Source organism: Lithobates pipiens, unplaced genomic scaffold (assembly GCF_037356315.1).
Source record: "Lithobates pipiens isolate NorthernLeopardFrog02 unplaced genomic scaffold, aLitPip1_a1.2 Scaffold_18, whole genome shotgun sequence".
NCBI lineage: Eukaryota > Metazoa > Chordata > Amphibia > Anura > Ranidae > Lithobates > Lithobates pipiens.
This window is the reverse complement of record NW_027507758.1, coordinates 416,816,059-416,836,528: the sequence shown is the minus strand read 5'-3', so window position 1 is coordinate 416,836,528 and position 20,470 is coordinate 416,816,059. Positions and strand designations below refer to the sequence as shown.

Below are 20,470 nucleotides of genomic sequence, written 5' to 3'. Positions count from 1 at the left end.
TTACAAGTTATTGACATTTATTATTACATTATTATTGCATTTATTATTACATTATAAGTTATTGACATTTATTATTACATTATTATTACATTTATTATTACAAGTTATTGACATTTAGTATTACATTATTATTACATTTATTATTACATCACATGTATTATTACATTACAAGTTATTGACATTTATTATTACATTATTATAACAATTATTATATTACATTTATTGTTACATTTATTACTACATTACAAGTTTTTGACATGTGTGCATTACAAAAATTGGCCACTAGTTGTCTCCACTTGCACGCTGTTTGTCCATGGCTGTGTATAGACATTCCTTGAGCACACATGACGTTGTCACCTCTGTGAGTTTAGCAATACTTTTATAGAAAGAGGGAAGAAGATAAAATGGTCGGACTTCTAAGCAGGAACAGACGGAACAAACTAAGACATGATTTTTTATTTCTGATGACCAGACGTATAATGGAATAAATCGTTTGCTTCCTATAGAGCAGTGTGTGGTGTATATAGAGCTGACCTGTATCCATGATCAATTACCCCCCACTGGGTGATCTCCTGTAGCACCGACACTTGGTTGCTGCCCCTGCTGTCCTGTGATTGGCTAGGAGTGTATTTTGGGTGACAGTGGGCGGGGTCAGAGGTATGGGATGCGCTGAGTGTAGAGTGGGGATCATCCAGTAAGCAGTGACTGACCGGGACTTCTCATCACTCCGATCCTCCTCTACACTCCGGTCTGCGAGCTCCGGGGAACCGCACAGGACATGGCCGGCACTTGTCTGCAGTTTTTTGGCTTCATCACAAGTTTTGTCGGCTGGATCGGGGTGCTGATCGCCACTTCCACCAATGACTGGGTACTGACCTGTGACTACAGCATCAACACCTGCAGGAAGCTGGATGAGCTGGGCTCCAGGGGACTCTGGGCGGACTGTGTCATCGCCATAGGGCTCTACCACTGCAAACCCCTGGCCGACATACTCACCCTGCCCGGTAAGTACTTCCCACCCCGGGCACCACTGCACACTGCCACCAGGATCAAACTATTTATATCATGTACCATTATTACTATTATTACTGCTTCTACTACTACTGATTATTATAACTCCTATTACAGATACTGATTATTTTTATATTACATATTTTTTATTTATATATTTAGTAATAATAATACTATTAAAAATAATAATCATATGTGATTGAGCTGCACTGGAATGTTATAATCTCAAATGATTTATTTCATGTACCGTATTATGTTTGTTACTACTACTACTGATTCTTATTAGAATTACTCCTATTAATACTACAGATTATCCTAATATTATATTTAATTTCTCTTATTTATGTTTCGTAATAATAATAATAATAATAATAGAAAGAATCATATATGATTGAGCTGCAAACTGACACAGCGCCAGGATGTTATGTTCTCAAACTATTTACTTAATGTACCATTATTATTATTATTGCCCCTACTAGTACCGATTAATAATATTACATCTAATAATACATATTATTTTTATATTATAGTTTATTATATTTTATTTCTCTTATTTATATTAAGTAATAATAATAGAAATAATCAGATGTGATGAAGCTGCAAACTGATACACTACACTAGGGTGTTATATTGTCAAACTATTTATTTTTATAATGTGCCATTATTATTATTGCGCCTACTACTGCTACTACTTATTATTATTATTACTCCTATCAATACGTATGATTTTTATAACATAGCTTATTATATTTTATTTCTCTTATTTATATTTTCTAATTATAATAATAATAGAAATAATCAGATATGATTAAGCTGCAAACTGGCACAGCACTAGGATGTTATGTTTTCAAACTATTTATTTATTTTATAATGTACCATTATTATTATTATTTCTCCTACTATTGCTCCTACTACTGCTACTACTTATTATTACTCCCATTAATACATATCATTTTTATATTATAGTTTATTTCTCTTATTTATAAGTAGTAATATTAATAATAATAGTAATAATCATATGTAATTTAGCCGGAAACTGATACAGCATTAGGATGTTGTCCTCAAATTATTTATTTAATGTACCATTATTATTATTATTATTATTATTATTATTATTATTATTGTTGTGCCTGCTACTACTGATTATTATTTTTTTATTGTGCCTACTACTACTGATTATTATTATTGTTGTTATTATTATTACTCCTATTAATACTACAGATTATTTTTATATGATAGTTTATTATATTTTATTTCTCTTATTTATATTTAGTAATAATACGAAGAGTAATAATCATATATGATTAAGATAAATATCAAAAGCGAGTTTTTATAAGCTACATGGGTTCACTGTAAATTAGGTTGTAGTGAACCGTGTTTAAAGTGACACTAAACTCTGGTTTAAAAAAAAGAAATTAGAAATGCTTTTTTATTGCTCTCAGCCTCCTGGAAATCCCCAAACCCTGTTTTGCTGCCTGATGTCCTGTTAGAACAGCCTTTCTCAACCTTTTCAACACATAGGAACCCTTGAAGTAGTTCTCCTGTCTTGAGGAACCCCTGCTAAATCTACAACTCATGATACATTAGTGTGATGGTCAATGGGAAGAATGGTCCTTACACTTGTGGTCATTGGGAAGAATTACCTCCTTACAGATAGCTAAAAAGATCAATGGTGTCAGTGGGAACGTATCTGAGAGGCAGAAATTGCCCAATGCTGAAGGAACCCCTAGCAACCTCTAGAAGAACCTTAGGGTTCCACGGAACCGTTGTTGAGAATCACTGTTAGAGGGTGGCTATGTTTCTTCCCCATGGTCCCACTGTATGTAGGAACATAGTCACCGTCTCTTGCTTGCTCCTGAGATGCACTAGAGCAGGGGTAGGGAACCTTGGCTCTCCAGCTGTGCAGAGGCATGATGGGATTTGTAGTTTCAAAACAGCTGGAGAGCCGAGGTTCCCTACCCCTGCACCAAACACGATGAGATCTGTAGTGTTCATAGAGCAGTGCACATGACTGCAACTAATGTGCACTGCTTCAAGCAAATGGAAATGAGGGGGAAAAGAGAGGTTCAGAAGCTCACAGAAGATGTTCCCAGGAGGCAGAAAAACACAGCAAGAAACTATTTCATGAAAAAATAGATTACAGGGCCAATAAGTAGTGGATGTGTATGGATTATTTTGGAAAATAAGGATAACCCTTAGCTCTGGTTCACAACAGTGTGTCTTCAAAATCTTGCTACTTCAGCATCATTTCAAAGCTGCCGATCAGTCAGTACTAAGACTTCATTTAACAGAGAAGTAGTGCAGGAACATTTTTCAAAGTCGGTCAATTTCTGTACACCCTGCCATATAGCAATATGACATTGGCAAAGTGGTTGCGATATCCTGACCGGACGTCATATGATGTCGCCAGGATATCAAGCCGATGCACACCCATCATTGTTGTGGTGTGTCAGTCTGACACACCACAACTCCGGTCCAGGTAAAGAGTCTCTGATGGAGGTGAGTAGAGGAGAGCCGATCAGCTGCTCTCCTGACAGGGGGGAGGGGTCTGTGCTGATTGTTTATCAGTGCAGCCCCCCCTCAGATGCCCGCCTAGGACCACCAGGATGCCGCCAGGATCACCAGGGATGGCCACCACACTGGACCACTAGGTATGCCACCCTAGACCACCAGGGAAATGCCAATCAGTGCCCAGGCAGCTGCCAATCAGTGCTATTGAAAAATGTCTGTCAGTGCCGCCTTTCAGTGCCGTCTATCAGTGCCACCCATAAGTGCCCATCAGTGCAGCCTTTCAGTGCCCATCAGTGTCACTTATCAGTGCCCATCAGTACCCACCAGTGCTACCTATGAGTGCCCATCAGTGCTGCCTATCAATGCCCATCAGTGCCACATATCAGTGTTACCTATCAGTGCTGCCTGTCAGTGCTGCCTACCAGTGCCCATCAGTGCCACCTCATCTGTGCCATCCAATTGGTGCCACCTTATCAGTGCTGCCTTATCAGTGCCCATCAGTGAAGAAGAAAACTTACTTATTTACAAAATTTTATAACAAAAACAAAGAAAAACGTTTTTTTTTTCAATATTTAAAATTTTTAACTAGTTTAGCAAAAATAAAAACTGCAGATGTGATAAAATATCACCAAAAATATGCTCTAATTGTGGGGAAAGAATTATAAATATTTAGTTTGGGTACAGTGTAGATTGACCACGCGATTGTCATTTAAAAAGTGACAGCACCAATATCAGAAAATTGGCCTGGGCAGGAAGGTGTGAAAGTGCCCTGTATTGTAGTGGTTAAAGTATCCAATCAATTGGCATCCATTTATAAAGGTGCTTGGATTGCAAGTCTGTTCCTAGATCCAAGGCTTTAGTTCACATGTAAGCACTTTTCTAGAAGAGCTTCAAAACTCAACATGAGGATTCCTATTGTGTCCCATGGTTCCTGTTCACACCTAATGCCCTGTACACAAGGTTGGACTTTCCGACGGAAAATATGCGATCAGATCATGTTGTCGGAAAATCCGATTGTGTGTGGGCTCCATCGGACCTTTTCCGCCTGAATTTCCGACACACAAAGTTTGAGAGCTGGTTCTAAAAAAATTTCCGACAACAAAATCTGATCGTTTAAATTCCAATCATGTGTAGACAGCCACGCATGCTCAGAATAAATTACGAGACAAAAGCTATTGGCTACTGACCTCTTTATAGTCCCGTCGTAGGTGGTTTACATCACCTCGTTCTGAACGATCGCATTTTCCGACAACTTTGTGCAACCGTGTGTATGCTAGGCAAGTTTGGGATTTTGTCATCGGAATGTCCGACCGTGTGTACAGGGCATAAGCATTGTACCACTTGAAGCGTCTTGCTTGAAGCTAAGAAAAGCACATGAGCTACTTTGGCACAGAGTTGTTTCTTTTGGGCCCTATAGACTTCAATGGAAGTGCCTGAAAAGGGCCTGTAAGACACAGGTAATACACACTAACTGGCTTTCCATTGGCTAAAACAAAAACACTCAAGCCTAAAAAACGCATGCACAGTTGTACATGAGAAGCATTTAAAAAATACATGGAGATGCTTCAGCTCAAGTGTAAGCCTGGAATGATGGCCATACACTCTTTGATAAACGGTCGGTTTCTTTTGCAAACTATCACTTCTGATAGGAATAATTGATCTAGAGTTGACAACCCATTCAGTCAATACACACACACAGAAAAGTGAATTTCAATTGATGATTTAAGGATACAAGGTTATTGATCACATCCCCGTTTTCCTATGCAATCTCATAATCTGATCAATCAAAACACGATTAAGTTCATGAAAAAGTATCTCAGTGCTGCCAATTAATATACAACATTTTTGATTGCCCTCGGCGATCAACTCAGTTTGATGAAATCCGATCTAAACTGAGTTTAAGCTCGGTCTGAAGGGCAGTTATGCCTATTCAATTGTTTGCAGATTTGATCGCTTTGATCAAATTCCACATCAATAAAAAAATAAAAAATAAAAGCATATACAGTATAGCCACCATAAAGAAGATTGTAAAGTCAGATTGTAATGTGTGTGGTGAACTTGAAGTGTTTGGGGGTAGTTACAAACAGGTTTGTGTGTAGAAAACAATTGTGTTATATCTTCTCTCCCAATAACTGGCTCCTTCATACATGCAGCAGCCCTTGCTGCTGTCCCACTGACAAGTGATCTTCTTTGGATTGCTCTTCAGATGAATTTGACAGGCATTGATTAGCCAATATATTACCTCCTCACCACCTGTTTTAACCCTGTAAATGCTGTTCCACTGCCCTACAACCATGGCACATGGCTGCAGGATGGTTGTTGCAAGTCCCTATAAACCTAAATACTACTGTCAAAAGTGACACGCAAAAAAAAATAATAATAATAAAAATACAATTAAAATAAGAAATACTGTAAAGTGAATTACATTGATTTTAGAAGCTAGGAATGAGAGGGAATTTAGACACCAGCTGAGCAAATACTATATCATTTTGTAAATGTGACATGCTGTTTAAATATTGCTGCAAAGCATTATGGCCATGGCATGGCTACAGCCTTTAGGCTGGATTCACACCTATGCATTTTTAGTGCTTTTTGCATTTTGCAGATTTGCACTACAGAACGTGTTCCATAGGAAACCATGTTAAATGGACTGTAGTGCAAATCTGCAAAATGCAAAAAGCACCAAAACTGCATAGGTGTGAATCTAGCCTTAGGGGCTGCATGCACTTCCTTAGGTGGGCAGCGGCTTAACAACTTTATTTTTCTACCCCCCGACCCTCTGTGTGAACAAGCCCTAACTTTCTCTTTAAATCTAAGATTATTGTTAGGAGGGAAGATGTATACACACACACACACACACACATATATACACACACATATATATATATATATATATATATATATATATATATATATATATATATACAGGGCTTTTTTTCTCAGTGAAAAGGTGCAGGTACTTCCCCCTTTTAAGTTACCCCTTGTCTCTGCCCCCTACCCGCCTCTGAGCACTGTCCCTTGGTTACACCCTCTACCTACTGCCCAATACTGCCCCTTTTAGAGAATACAGAACTAAATATACTTTTGTGGTGTTAAGATATGTATATGGAATTTGTTAATGATAACAAGAAAGGCAGTAAAATGGATCCCCTGCAGCCAGCAACAATAGAGCCCCCCCAAGAACAATAGAAACCCCACAACAATATACCCCCAAGCAACAGTAATCAACCCCAGCAACAAAAGATCCTACTAGCAACAATAGAGCTTCCAGCAGCCAGCATCAATAAACCCTCCAGCACACCCTAGCACCTCTTGCCATTATATACATCCAGTGCTGGAGGTGCCGTAACTGCATTCCCCCACGTTCCCCCACATTCCAGCTGAAAAAAAGCCCTGTGTATATATATATATATATAGTAGAAGATGTCCACACTACTCAGGCAACCATTGATGTAATCTCCTGCATAAAAGAGGTGGTTTGCATGTACCTGTACCACCCATATCTGTCTGCTGATAAGAAGGCGAAGTCTCATGTGGCCTGGTCTGCAGATGTATGAGCAGGTTAATGGGCACCCGTCAGGACAGAAATATAGAAGCTGATAGTCATTACTTATTTTTGAGGGTGCATGTTTCAAAATATTATTATACTCATCCTAATCTTTTTAAGGGTCCATGCACACAAGGAGCAGAAAAAATGGCAGAACCTCTGGCAGAAAAAAAGCGTCAGAAAAATGCTCATAGTGGCTCATATTGCACAAGAGTTTATGGGTATTTGCTTTTTTAAGCGTTTTTTTTTCCAAAACAATCCCATGTCTATGTGCATTTAGGCATGTTTATGATCCTCAATCATTTTTCTGCCTGAAAGCTCCTCTCCAAAATACCTGTATAAGCATGGACCCTAAAACATTTTTTTTCAAACTTTTTTTGTATTATTATAAAACAACAATAAATATATCTTTAATTCTGTTATACAAGTTTCTTATTTGTGGGCTCCTATCAGAGATACCTTCGGGGCTACTGACAGTACTCCTGGTAGGATTTCTGTCAGGCCTATGGCCGGAGCTTCTGGTCAGGCTCCTATAATGTCTGCTGCATGGGATCCGGAGCGCGCCCCTAGCAGACTTGCTGGGTGGGCTCTTGGACTGTCTCCTGATCTGTCTTCTGGCTAGGCTCCTTATGAATATCATATCCAGGCTCCTACACTGTTCTCTAGCAGAGCTCCTGAACTGTCTTCTGGCCAGTCTTCTAAACTGTCCCCTGGCAGGACTCCTAAATTGTCTCCTGTCTGGGCTTCTGAACTGTTTCTTCGCCAGGCTTCTATCCCCAGGTAGGGTTCCTATACTGTTTCCTGGCTGGGCTCTTAAACTGTCTCCTGTCCAGACTCCTGAGCTGTCTCCTGGCAGGACTCTTAAACTGTCTCTCCAAGAGTCAGTTCCACAGGATCCGATGCAATTGTACCAGAGATGAGGATTACCAGACCTAAGGCCAACTCTTAACCCAAAAAATTTCTGGACAAGGGATACCCCCAGCTCTTGTAGATGATGCTTTCCATCAGTATCAGGCTAAACTGACACCCAACACACCAGAAGGGCTCCAGCCAACAAGGTTTACCACCCAGTTCCATGACTGCTACAGACAAATGGAAAAAATCTTTATCAAGAACTGACCCATCCTGCTGGAAGATCCTATTCTGTTTTCCACCCTAACACCCAAACCCAAAGTTTCCTACCGCAAGGCCAAAAATATCAAGAGGCAAATTGCGCCAAGTAGGATCCGCAAACCCAAGCCAGATCCCACCACCCACACCCCCATGATCCAACTAGTGGGCATGTTTTAATGCAAGAAAAAATTATGCATGATGTGTAAATTTGTCCAGCACAAAAAAGGTTCTCTACAAAAGGAAAAACATACCCTATAAAAGAGTTTCACAATTGCTCCAGTGATCATGTAGTATACTGTCTGACCTGTCCTTGTGGCCTCCTATATGTTGGCAGAACCATCCTTCCCCTCCGCCAATGGTTTGGCAAACACAGGCGGTTCATCGAATAGGAATGTGATGAGCACAGTGTGCTAAGACATTTTTGACCGAACATCAAAAGTCTATCGAAGGCCTGAAGGTGTGGGTCATAGAGGCCATCTCCAGAGGTTCGCCTGCTGCGGAGCATTTCAAATGACTCTGCCAGCAGGAGACTTTCTGGATATATTCCCTCAATTCCCTCTCGCCAGAGGGACTCAATGATGAGTTAGACGCATACACCTTGTTATAACAGATCACACGCCCATTCTGGTTTGTTTCTACCCCTCCTTCTTCCTCTCTTCCCCTTACCCCTGTCTCTCCCCCCCCCCCCCCCACAAACAGGTCTGTCTCTGCTCTACCGGTTGGGAGTGGTATAGTAAATATATTGTTTATATATATATATATATATATATATATATATGTATAAATATATATATATATATATATATATATATCTATATATATATATATCTACCAATTAGGGGGAACGCAGCACCAATTTTATTAAGAGTAGACATTGTTGGAAGTGGCATCAGAGGAGTTCTCTCTTTCTGGATTTACTGCTGAGTGGGTTGCTGAACTAATGGTCCTGGATCGGTATCATCGGTGTTTGGATATATCTCTGCAGGCATCCATCCAGAGATTATCTCCATGATCTTCTGTGCAGGCGAAGGCCTTGGCTGGGCTATAGCTACATGTCTGGTTTTGCTTGCCATCTGGTAAGCAAGTTTTTTTAAGGGTGGTGGCACACTTTTGTTGAACGAACTCACTGTGGTGTTACGATTAGAAGAATCTGATTATTATTCCACAATTTTTTGCCATATGAGGGATGATGTTCATTTCTACAATCAAATGCTTTAAATAAGACTTTTATTAGCGTGGCTTCTTCCTTTTATGCTTTATTTGTGTATATCCCACATTAAGCTGCTGCTCATTGGATTTTAATTTTTTATTAAATTAATTTTTGATTGATACATTTTTTTCCCCTTTAGACAGTTTGTAGAGCTATCCTGAGCAGTTGCTGAATTTTAAACGGAATGGCCTAAGGCCTCATATATACTGTTCCTGGTAAACGGAGGTTTAGGAGCAGTTGGGCATTTTTTTTCAACTGCTCCTGAACCCTCCTCTATGTTATCTTATCAGTAGATGTACACTGGTTCATTTATAGTCGTTTCTAGGCAGTTGTGTTTAGAGGTTTTTTTGGAACTCAAAAAAATGCATTCAGAAGCTGTGTTTAGAGGCATTTCAAATGCCAAACGCAGCCAAACGTGGCTAAACGCGACTACACGTGGAAACGCGCGTTTAGCCGTGTTTCATTTACATGCGTTTTGCCTATTTTGAAAAAAAAAATAAAAAAAATAAAACGCTTCTAGACGCAAACGCGGCATGTAAACACGGCAAAACAGCTGTTTTTAGACACCGGTTTCTAGCTATCAAGTTAAATCTTTCAGGAGAGTTTGAACAACGTCCCGTCTACATGAATCCTAAAATGACATAGTGGGAATTCAGTAGGCATTTTAGGATTTCCTTTAAGCAATTAAAAGTACTAATTTATATCCTTATTCTCTAGAAATGATCCATACACATCCACTACTTAATGGCACTGGCATTTATTTTCTTGAAATTGTTTCTTACTGTGTTTTTTGCCTCCTTGTAACATCCTCTGTAAGCTAATGAACTTCTCCCTTTCCCCCTGACTTCTGTTTGTGTGGAACAATCAGTGCACATTAGTTGCAGATATGTGCACTACTCTGTGCTCACTACACTACTACACAAAACTTACTTTACACATCAATGGGAAGTTGAGGATATTACCAAGGATGATTTTATGGCCTGGTGAAATCTTACCTTTTACTAGTGACTAGAGCTGCACGATTCTGGCCAAAGTGAGAATCACGATTTTTTTGCTTAGAATAAAACATTACATATAAAAGAATCATTACATCACATATCAAATTTATTGGTAAAAAACATTGCACTTACGGGATTTAAGAAGTAGTCAGCATGTAATGAAATTCAATTGATAAACAAAGAATTGCAGCGTCCTTATGAGCTTAGCTTCCTGGTTAACTTGTGTGTCAACCTCTCAGGTGGCATGATGATGTCACTGTCATAGGCTCCACCTACGTTTATCAATTGGATTTCATTACAATTGGATTTCATTACATGCTGACTATTTTTTAAATCCTGTAAGTGCAATCTTCTTTTTTACCAATAAATTGGATATGTGATGTACTGCACTATGGGAACGCTTTCTGTTTTTACTTCCGAGTTCCGTGTGAGCGGTGAGGATTGAAGAGAGCATATAAGGTTTCTGGGGAGACCCAATACCCTGAGCTTGGTGAGACCACCTGTAATTTAGTGGTCATGGACAGCTGGTAAGCAAGGTATACTTGCTTTTACTGGGTGTGGAGCAGGATTCTCTCTGGTGTGAAGGAACATCACCATCTCTTCACTTACAGCTTTTTATCCACACGGAGCACGGATATTGTTTTTTGTATCCATTCCTCAATATATGGACTTTTGATTTGGGACTGTCATTAGCCTTATTTCTGTATGTTATATTTTATAGTCATATGTTGTTGGTCTAGCGCTGCACTATTTGTATTTTATTATTATCTGTGGAGTCTGGATGCTGTCTTTAGGTGTTGACAGCTGGATTTTTATTTTCTCTTTTCTAGTGCAGTGTTAGCATCTGCTTGTTTTTGCATTAAATCATTTACCATTGACAGGGGTGCTTACCAGTGGCTTCGCTAGGGGGTGGCTTTTGGGGCTATAGCCCCGAATCTGGGGCCCATAGCCCGGAGTCTCTGCAGGGGCCCCCAAGGGGAGGGGAGGCTCTCTGGGGACCCTGATGTAAGTGGGGGGGGGCTCTCTGGGGACCCTGATGCAAGGGGGAGGCTCTCTGGGGACCCTGATGTAAGTGGGGGGCTCTCTGGGGACCCTGATCCAAGGGGAGGCTCTTTGGGAACCCTGATGTAAGTGGGGGGCTCTTTGGGACCCTGATGCAAGGGGGGGCTCTCTGGGGAATCTGGTGTAAGGAGGGGGCTTTCTGGGGACTCTGATGCAAGGTGGAGGCTCTCTGGGGACTCTAATGCAAGGTGGAGGCTCTCTGGGGACGTTGATGCAAGAGGGAGGCTCTCTGGGGACCCTGATGTAAGGAGGAGACTCTCTGGGGGCCCTGATGTAAGAGGGGCTCTCTGAGGACCCTAATGTAAGTGGGGGGCTCTCTAGGGATATATACACACACATGTATATTACTGTATATACATTTGTAATCGGAGTCTTCAAGTGGGAAATGCAATATTACTTAAGAAACAAGGCCTGAGGTGTGCCATGGCCTGGATGGTCAGTATGCCTGAAAAGAGGGCATACCCTGAATGTAAGAATAAGAAAAATACTATGAGTATGAGTGAATAACCTGGGGGAAACGGGTGGGTGGGCACCTAGAAACCCCAACCCTGGCCCTGACAGAGGAGGAGGGTTATATAGTCTCCGACTCCTCCCACAAATACAGGCTGGCCTACAGCCAGCCTTCTAACTTGTAATCGGAGTCTTCAAGTGGGAAATGCAATATTACTTAAGAAACAAGGCCTGAGGTGTGCCATGGCCTGGATGGTCAGTATGCCTGAAAAGAGGGCAAAAAGACACCAGTTTAGGTGGGAGAGGGAAGGTAGAGATCCCATCCCTAAAATGACGTATGCCCAAACGCCAACCGTAAGTAACCGGTAAGTATCCGCTGTGAGAGTAGAACCCATCGACTCCAGACCTGGAGATGAGAAGGAACCTCCTTAGAGCCTGCAAGCTACGCAAACCCAATTGAACGTCCCGTGAAGGATAGGATGAGCCTGATGCCCAAGGTGACCCGGACATGAGAATGAACTGCTATGAATGAGAGGATACGTGGGGAAACAAGAGCAAGGGCTGACCCGAAGAACCCCTACAACACACACCAGAAGAAGCACTGTGAAAACACCCCTTCCCATACCTGGTAAGAGGATGTGAGAGGGTGAGTGGCAAAAATACCAGTGATAGGAGAGGAAACCTGGCTGCCTGATGGATGTGATGGAGTAGATGCCATGGCAAGCATCATCAACATGGAGACACCAAGACAAACTGGTCCCACCGGATGTGAGCAGGTCATGCTACTGCCCGAGACCTCCCAACCGAGACCGAATCCTGAACCGAGGAAGGAGAAACAGACTCCAACCCAGGGGAATAAGTCCCATAGCATGAACCAGCCATGCCCAAAGTGACTAAGCACCCCCCTCCCCACCTGGAACAAACCGGGGAGGAGCAAAGATGACTGGACCGACGTCCCTGAGCAGTACTCCAGGCAACCTCCTAGACAAGAGATCGGAGCTGAGAGTGGAATCCAGAATGGTGACGACGTCGCCCAACCTACCACCTAAGGACCGTGGCTTGGACACACCCTGAGAGTATGAATCCCAGGGCGGTAACCAGGGCCTCTATGCAACAGGATGTCCACTAAAGAAAATTGTTGTCTGCTTCCAACCTGAGGGTGCGCCCAGTGGCGAAAAGACATCTGTACGTGAGTGCAGGCATGGTTGATATTGGTATGGATGCCAAGACGGCCCAACCTGAAAACGCAACTAGAAGGAAAGACAGACAACCAGACATGAGAACAACAACAACGCCCCTCTGCCTACCTAAGAATGAGAACATGGCAGAAAAGTCAAGACCACAGCGCATGAATGAACCTAATGATGAACCCCCCCCGTGTGTGAGTTGAGAAATAGTGAGTTAACCCGAGTAACCTTCAGCGCAGAGACAGGTAATTAACAGAAACTCAGGCCTAGAGTACCCACAGACCGTGGTGGGTAGACGTACAGGTGTGGTGAATGAACATGCATCGTATGACGTATGGTATACAGGCGAGAAGATTGTGGTCAACAATCATTAATAACGAAACCTCAGCCCGTATGGATCTGTAGACGTGACAGATCTCGATGTGCGAGCCCTAGCTAACTGACCCCGGTACAAACATGAACACAGATACGATAAGACATGACAATGAATTCAGACAAACCTAACCAGAATATGTCATAAGTGAACGCCCTTCTGCGAACTCTGAAGCCAAACACAGAGGTTGAAACACCATGACAGAACCACTGAACAGAAACACTATGACAGAAATACTGACAGAAAAATGTCACGACAATGCCATGACAGAAATGCTAAAAGTTAACCTAGGTAGAACGATGACTGAAATCCCGGGGCAGAACGCTATGACAGACATGCTGGCAGGACGCTATGACAGAACTCCAGGGGCAGAACACTGACAGATAACCTGAGGCGGAACGCTATGACAGACATGCCGGGCAGAATGATATGACAGGAACCCAGGGGCAAACCACTATGACCGCCATGCTGGACAGAGCGCTATGACGGAAATACTGGACCGAACGCTATGACGGAAATACTGGACCGAACGCTATGACGGAAATACTGGACTAAATGCTGTGACCGAACCTGGACAGAACGCTATGACAGGAAAGCTAGAAAGAATGCTATGACCGAGAATGCTGGACCAATCGCTATGACAGAATTGCTGGGCCGAACATTATGACAGAAAATGCTGGGCCGAACGTATGACAGAAAATGCTGGGCCGAACGTATGACAGAAAATGCTGGGCCGAACGTATGACAGAAAATGCTGGGCCGAACGTAAAGACAGAAAATGCTGGGCCGAACGTAATGACAGAAAATGCTGAGCCGAACGTAATGACAGAAAATGCTGAACAGAACGCTGTGACAGAAAACTGGACTAATGCTATAACCAAAACCTGGACAGAACGCTATGACAGGAAAGCTAGATCGAATGCTATGACAGAAATGCTGGGCCGAACGCTGTGACAGAAATGCTGGGCCGAACGCTGTGACAGAAATGCTGGACCGAACGCTGTGACAGAAATGCTGGACCGGACGCTGTGACAGAAATGCTGGACCGAACGCTGTGACAGAAATGCTGGGCAGAACGCTATGACAGAAAATGCTGAACAGAACGCTGTGACAGAAAACTGGACTGAATGCTGACCGAAACCTGGACAGAACGCTGTGACAGGAAAGCTAGATGGAACGCTTATGACAGAAATGCTGGGCCGAACGCTATGACAGAAAATGCTGAACAGAATGCTGTGACAAAAAACTGGACTGAATGCTATGACCGAAACCTGGACAGAACGCTGTGACAGAACTGCTGGACAGAACGCTATGACAGGAAAGCTAGATGGAACGCTATGACAGAAATGCTGGGCCGAACGCTATGACAGAAAATGCTGAACAGAATGCTGTGACAAAAAACTGGACTGAATGCTATGACCGAAACCTGGACAGAACGCTGTGACAGAACTGCTGGACAGAACGCTATGACAGGAAAGCTAGATAGAACGCTATGACAGGAATGCTGGGCCGAACGTTATGACAGAAAATGCTGGGCCGAACGTTATGACAGAAAATGCTGGGCAGAACGCTGTGACAGAAAATGCTGGGCAGAACGCTGTGACAGAAAATGCTGGGCAGAACGCTGTGACAGAAAATGCTGGGCAGAACGCTGTGACAGAAAATGCTGGGCAGAACGCTGTGACAGAAAATCGCAAGCAGAACGCTGTGACAGAAAATCGCAGGCAGAACGCTGTGACAGAAAATCGCTGGCAGAACGCTGTGACAGAAAAACGCTGGCAGAACGCTGTGACAGAAAAACGCTGGCAGAACGCTGTGACAGAAAAACGCTGGCAGAACGCTGTGACAGAAAACGCTGGCAGAACGCTATGACAGAAATGCTGGCAGAACGCTATGACAGAAAACGCTGGCAGAACGCTATGACAGAAAACGCTGGCAGAACGATATGACAGAAAACGCTGGCAGAACGCTATGACAGAAAACGCTGGCAGAACGCTATGACAGAAAACGCTGGCAGAACGCTATGACAGAAAACGCTGGCAGAACGCTATGACAGAAAACGCTGGCAGAACGCTATGACAGAAAACGCTGGCAGAACGCTATGACAGAAAACGCTGGCAGAACGCTATGACAGAAAACGCTGGCAGAACGATATGACAGAAACCGCTGGCAGAACGCTGACAGAAACCGCTGGAAAAAACGCTATAACAGAAAACGCTGGCAAAACACTATAACAGAATGCTATGACAGAAAATTTGCTGATGGAAGCTACCACCGACACCCGGGCTGACCCCAATATAACACCGACCAAAGAAACCACCAAGTAAAGCAGCAACCTGGGTGGACTGAGATCCTCCATCACTGCAGCAGAGATGCCAGTCTGCGCTGTGGGGAGGAAAGGAGCAACAGGTGGGTGACAGCCCACCCCCCTTGCAAGCACTAGGACCCACCGCTCACTTAGGCAGCCAGCCGATACCACCACCCCCCCCCCCCCATGAGCAAGGGGAGAGAGGATCCAGCAGCTGACCGATCCCCAGGCGGGTTCTCGGCAGCTCTGGCGACGGACATGCACGGGGAGTGGAGCCTCTCCCCCCCGCCATGCAAGCAAAGGGAGAGAGGAGCCAGCGGGCGGCCGACCACCCCCCCCATGTGAGCAATGAGAGAGAAGCCAGCGGGCGGCCGACCCCCCCCCCCCCCCCCGCCATGCGAGCAAGGGGAGAGAGGATCCAGCGGGCGGCCGATCACCAGGCGGGCTCCCAGCAGCCCCGCTGATCACACCCTCCCCCCGGGGAGAAGCGGCCGACGGCCGCCACGTGGAGCCCCCCCGAACCTTCAGGCGGACGGAGCACCACACACGTGGGGAGAGAGAGGAGCTGGGGCGACCGATCACCCCCCCCCCCTCCCCACACTGGAAGAAACGGCGGGCGGGTGGACGGAGCGAACATGTGGGGAGAGAGGAGCGGGGGCGGCCGATCGCCCCCCCTCTCCCCACACTGGAGGAACCGGCGGGCGGGTGGACGGAGCAAACATGTGGGGAGAGAGGAGCTGGGGCGGCCGATCGTCGATCACCTCCCCCTCTCCCCACACTGGAAGAACAAGCGGCTGGACATGGCAACCGTGGGGAGAGAGAGGAGCCCGGCCGACCGATCACACTCCCCCCCCTCTCCCCACACTGGAAGAAACAGGCGGCTGGACATGGCAACCGTGGGGAGAGAGAGGAGCTGGGGCGACCGATCCCCCCTCCCCTCCCCATGCTGGAAGAAACTGCGGGTGGACAGAGCAACCATGTGGGGAGAGAGAGGAGCTGGGGCGGCCGCACGCCGCTCACCCCCCCTCTCCCCACACTGGAACAGGACAGGGGAACGCACCCCCTCTCCACCAGCATGATTATAGAGAAGTGAGTGGTGGGTGATGGATGGACAACCCTTCCCCCATGAGCTGCCTCCACCTAGAAACCCCAACCCTGGCCCTGACAGAGGAGGAGGGTTATATAGTCTCCGACTCCTCCCACAAATACAGGCTGGCCTACAGCCAGCCTTCTAACGTGTATGCCCGCCCAAGAGTATGACTTTCTTTAATACGCTGCTATGGGCTCTAGCCCCAGATCTTTTGTAGACCTAGCAACGCTCAAAAAAATGTTTTCCAAAAGGGAAAAGAATCAACTATTGCTGTAACTGCTAAAAAGTCTTAGCTGGAGTATGACTTTAGTTTATTAGTCAATTAAATGTGAAATCTGCTAGCACATCCAAGACGTGACTTTTTCCCTAGATTAACCATTGCTGCTGTCCAAGGGTGTCTCCATTGATCCTCCATTCAGAGAGAAAACACCCTAAAACAGGATGTATCTTACTGACTAGATCCCCAGTGAAAAAAAATAAATAACGAATGCAGCCACCACATTTAAGAATTGTTCAACTGTAATATATTACATTTTTGTTTTGGGGTTTTAAATCACATTCATAAATCTCTTGCCTTGACAGACACTATGGGTTGTTAGATGTTGAAATACGGCTGTAGCGCAGAACCCATACTAATAATGTGTTTTGTCTGTCATTAATTTTACACATTGCCTGTCAATGTTGTATCTGTTTTCATCAGTATTTTGTGCAGCATGAGTAGAACAAAGGCTTACATTAGCGGCAGTCAGGGCTGACGTTATCAGCCTGCATGGCACAGTACCATTAAATGTTCTTCTGTCAGGAGACCACAAGTACAAATGAAGCTTTTCTTCTGTCTGTGCAAGACAAGATTTCATCCTTTCAGTGTAATGTCTCTGTTGTTCGTTGTGTTACCCTCCTGGTATATGTACTGAAATAAAAAAGGATTACAAAATCAATATCCCTAGTGATTTCTGCACAATGCTAAGCTTGTGCACTTAATTTACTGTGTCATTATTGATGCCGATAACATCACATTTATATCTAATGCTCTAGAGTAAACAAAATTTCTTCCCCGAAGCAAAGAACAAACATTTTGTCAGGTGCAGGGAAATGTGAAGAAAGTGTGGGGCTGCTCTCTTATCAGACAATGGCATTGAACAATAGACAACCTGAGAGATAATAATATTCAATTATGACTATCAATAATACTGAAGACAAACAATCTGCACAGAGTTATCTTAGTTATAGCTATTCAAGGGATTTCTTTAGAATTTAGAATCGTTAGAACAGAGCTAACGAAGGACTCCACAGACACTGGCCATACATGCAGAGATTGTTCTCTGCTGGCTAAATAAAAGAAATCTAACCAATTAATCCATACATGCCAAACAGCTGAAATTAGCGCCACATGTACATTAAAAAATAATTCCAGGTGTGGATATTTTTAATTAGTTATATTGGTCCTGCTTGCGTTAATGTAACTATGTATATACCATACCTGTGGGAACCTTGTGGAAGCTGCAAATCACTGTAGTAGACACCACTACTCCAGTGATCTCCTTTAGCTTCTGGCTCCCATGCCAAGCGGCCGTCCTGCTGCTTACTGAACACAGGAGGTCATCTGCTAATCAGAGCATGCCCAATGAATGCTTTCTGATTGGACAAGGAGATTGCGATGTCACCACCCTCCCTTTCTACCTCATCCAATTAGAGAATGCTTTACATTCATTGAGAAAATGCAAAGTGTTTTCGCATTGGTGCTTCTGCATAGGGCAGGGCGACTTCCTGTGTTCAGAATACAGCAGGGCAGCCACTCGGTATAGGACCTGGAAGCTAGTGGAGATCACTGGAGTAACAGTGGCTATTTCAGTGATTTTTCAGCTTCTACTGGGATCCCATAAATATGATCTTAATGCAGATTCACAGGTCCAAGCTGGACCAGTGTAAGGCACACACGGGCGGATTGTCTGCCCAACTAAGTTCGTCAGACAATCCGACAGACAGTCCGTCCAACTTTTGAATGAAAGGACTTGACCACACACGATGAACAGACAGTCCGCTGAAAGCTTGCGCGATGACGTGTACAGCACGTACGACGGGACTGGAAAAACGACGTCCAATACACTGCAATGCAACCTTCGGCCGTGTAAATCCTTTCTGAGCATGCGCCATACTTAGTCCGTCCAACTTGCCTACTCACGAGCGGACTGTCCGCTGAAAACAAAGTTGGACGGACAAAACCAAGTTTGGACGGACAAAATTACGGAAATTCCGAAAGACTAAGTCCGTCAGACTGTCCGCTGAAAAAGTCCGCTGAAGCCCACACACGAGCGGATTGTCCGCTGAAACACGGTTCAGCGGACTAAGTTGGGCAGACAATCCGCCCGTGTGTACGCGGCCTCACTGTGTAAAAATGTACCATGCCTTTAATTCATCCTTTAGCCCTTGTACACACGGTTGGACATTCCGACAACAAAATGCGTTGGATTTTGTCTGACAGATTTTGTCCGAAACTTGTGTTGCATACACACGGTCGGACAAAGTTGTTGGAAAATCCGATCGTGCGCAATGTGATTACGTTATTTCATTACGACGGGACTACGTTCAGGCTAGTAGCCAATAGCTTTGGTCTAGGAATTCGATCTGAGCATGCGTGGCACTTTGTCCAATCGGAATTCTCTACACACAATCGGACAAAGTCCGATCGGATCATGTTGTCGGAAAGTTTTATAGCCCAGCTCTAAAACTTTGTCCGTCGGATACTCCGACGGAAACAGTCGGATGGAGCCCACACACAGTCGGATTATCCACCAACACGGTCCGATCGGACATCTTCCGTTGGAATGTCCGACCGTATGTACAAGGGCTAAGTCTTTGTGTGGGAGTGGACATATATTATCTTGCATTTAACCGCTCCCGTCCGCCCTATAGCCGAATGACGGCTTTAGAGCGGGCGCTTTCGTCCGGGAGGCCGTCCCTGGACGCCCTCATGTTTACTTCCGCAATGCGCGCCACCGCGGGCGCGCATCGGGGAAGTTTTGTGTTTGCCGTGTCCCCCGGAGACAGGCAAACACAGATCGCTGTAAACGGCCAATCACAGCGGCCATTTACAGCGCGATCGGCGTGTCCAATGTGAGATGATCTCATATGTAAACATATGAGATCATCTCTCAGCGCCACTCTCCCTCCTCACACAGACAGCGTGTGAGAGGGGAGAAATGAACGGCTGCAGCGGCCGTAAGTGGGGAAAAAAAAAAGTGCCATCCGCCCCAGTGCCATGCTCCCCCAGTGCCATCCTCCCCCTGTGCCATCCGCCCCAGTGCCATCCACCCCAGTGCCATCCTCCCCAGTGCCATCCTCCCCAGGCTACCTGCCCCCAGTGCCACCTGTTAGTGCTATCTGTCCCCAGTGCCATCTGTTAGTGCTATCTGTCCCCAGTGCCATCTGTCATCAGTGCCACGTATAAGGGCCATCTGTCATCAGTGCCATGTGTCATCAGTGCCACATAGTGCCATCTGTCATCAGTGCCACATATTAGTGCCATCTGTCATCAGTGCCACGTATCAGTGCCATTTGTCATCAGTGCCACCTGTCAGTGTCACGTGCCATCTGTTGTCAGTGTCACGTG

The 20,470-nt window shown here is 44.5% G+C and overlaps 1 protein-coding gene across 1 annotated transcript in view; it reads left to right on the top strand.

The window, feature by feature from the left end:
• Nucleotides 1–678: 678 nt before the first annotated feature.
• CLDN11 (claudin 11) overlaps nt 679–20,470 on the top strand; it is a 60,795-nt gene continuing 41,003 nt past the window's right edge. Inside the window, exon 1 of the mRNA XM_077487999.1 lies at nt 679–1,004. Within this exon, the coding sequence (XP_077344125.1) occupies nt 779–1,004 (226 nt within the window). The 5' untranslated portion in view covers nt 679–778. The remainder of the gene's footprint in view (nt 1,005–20,470) is intronic.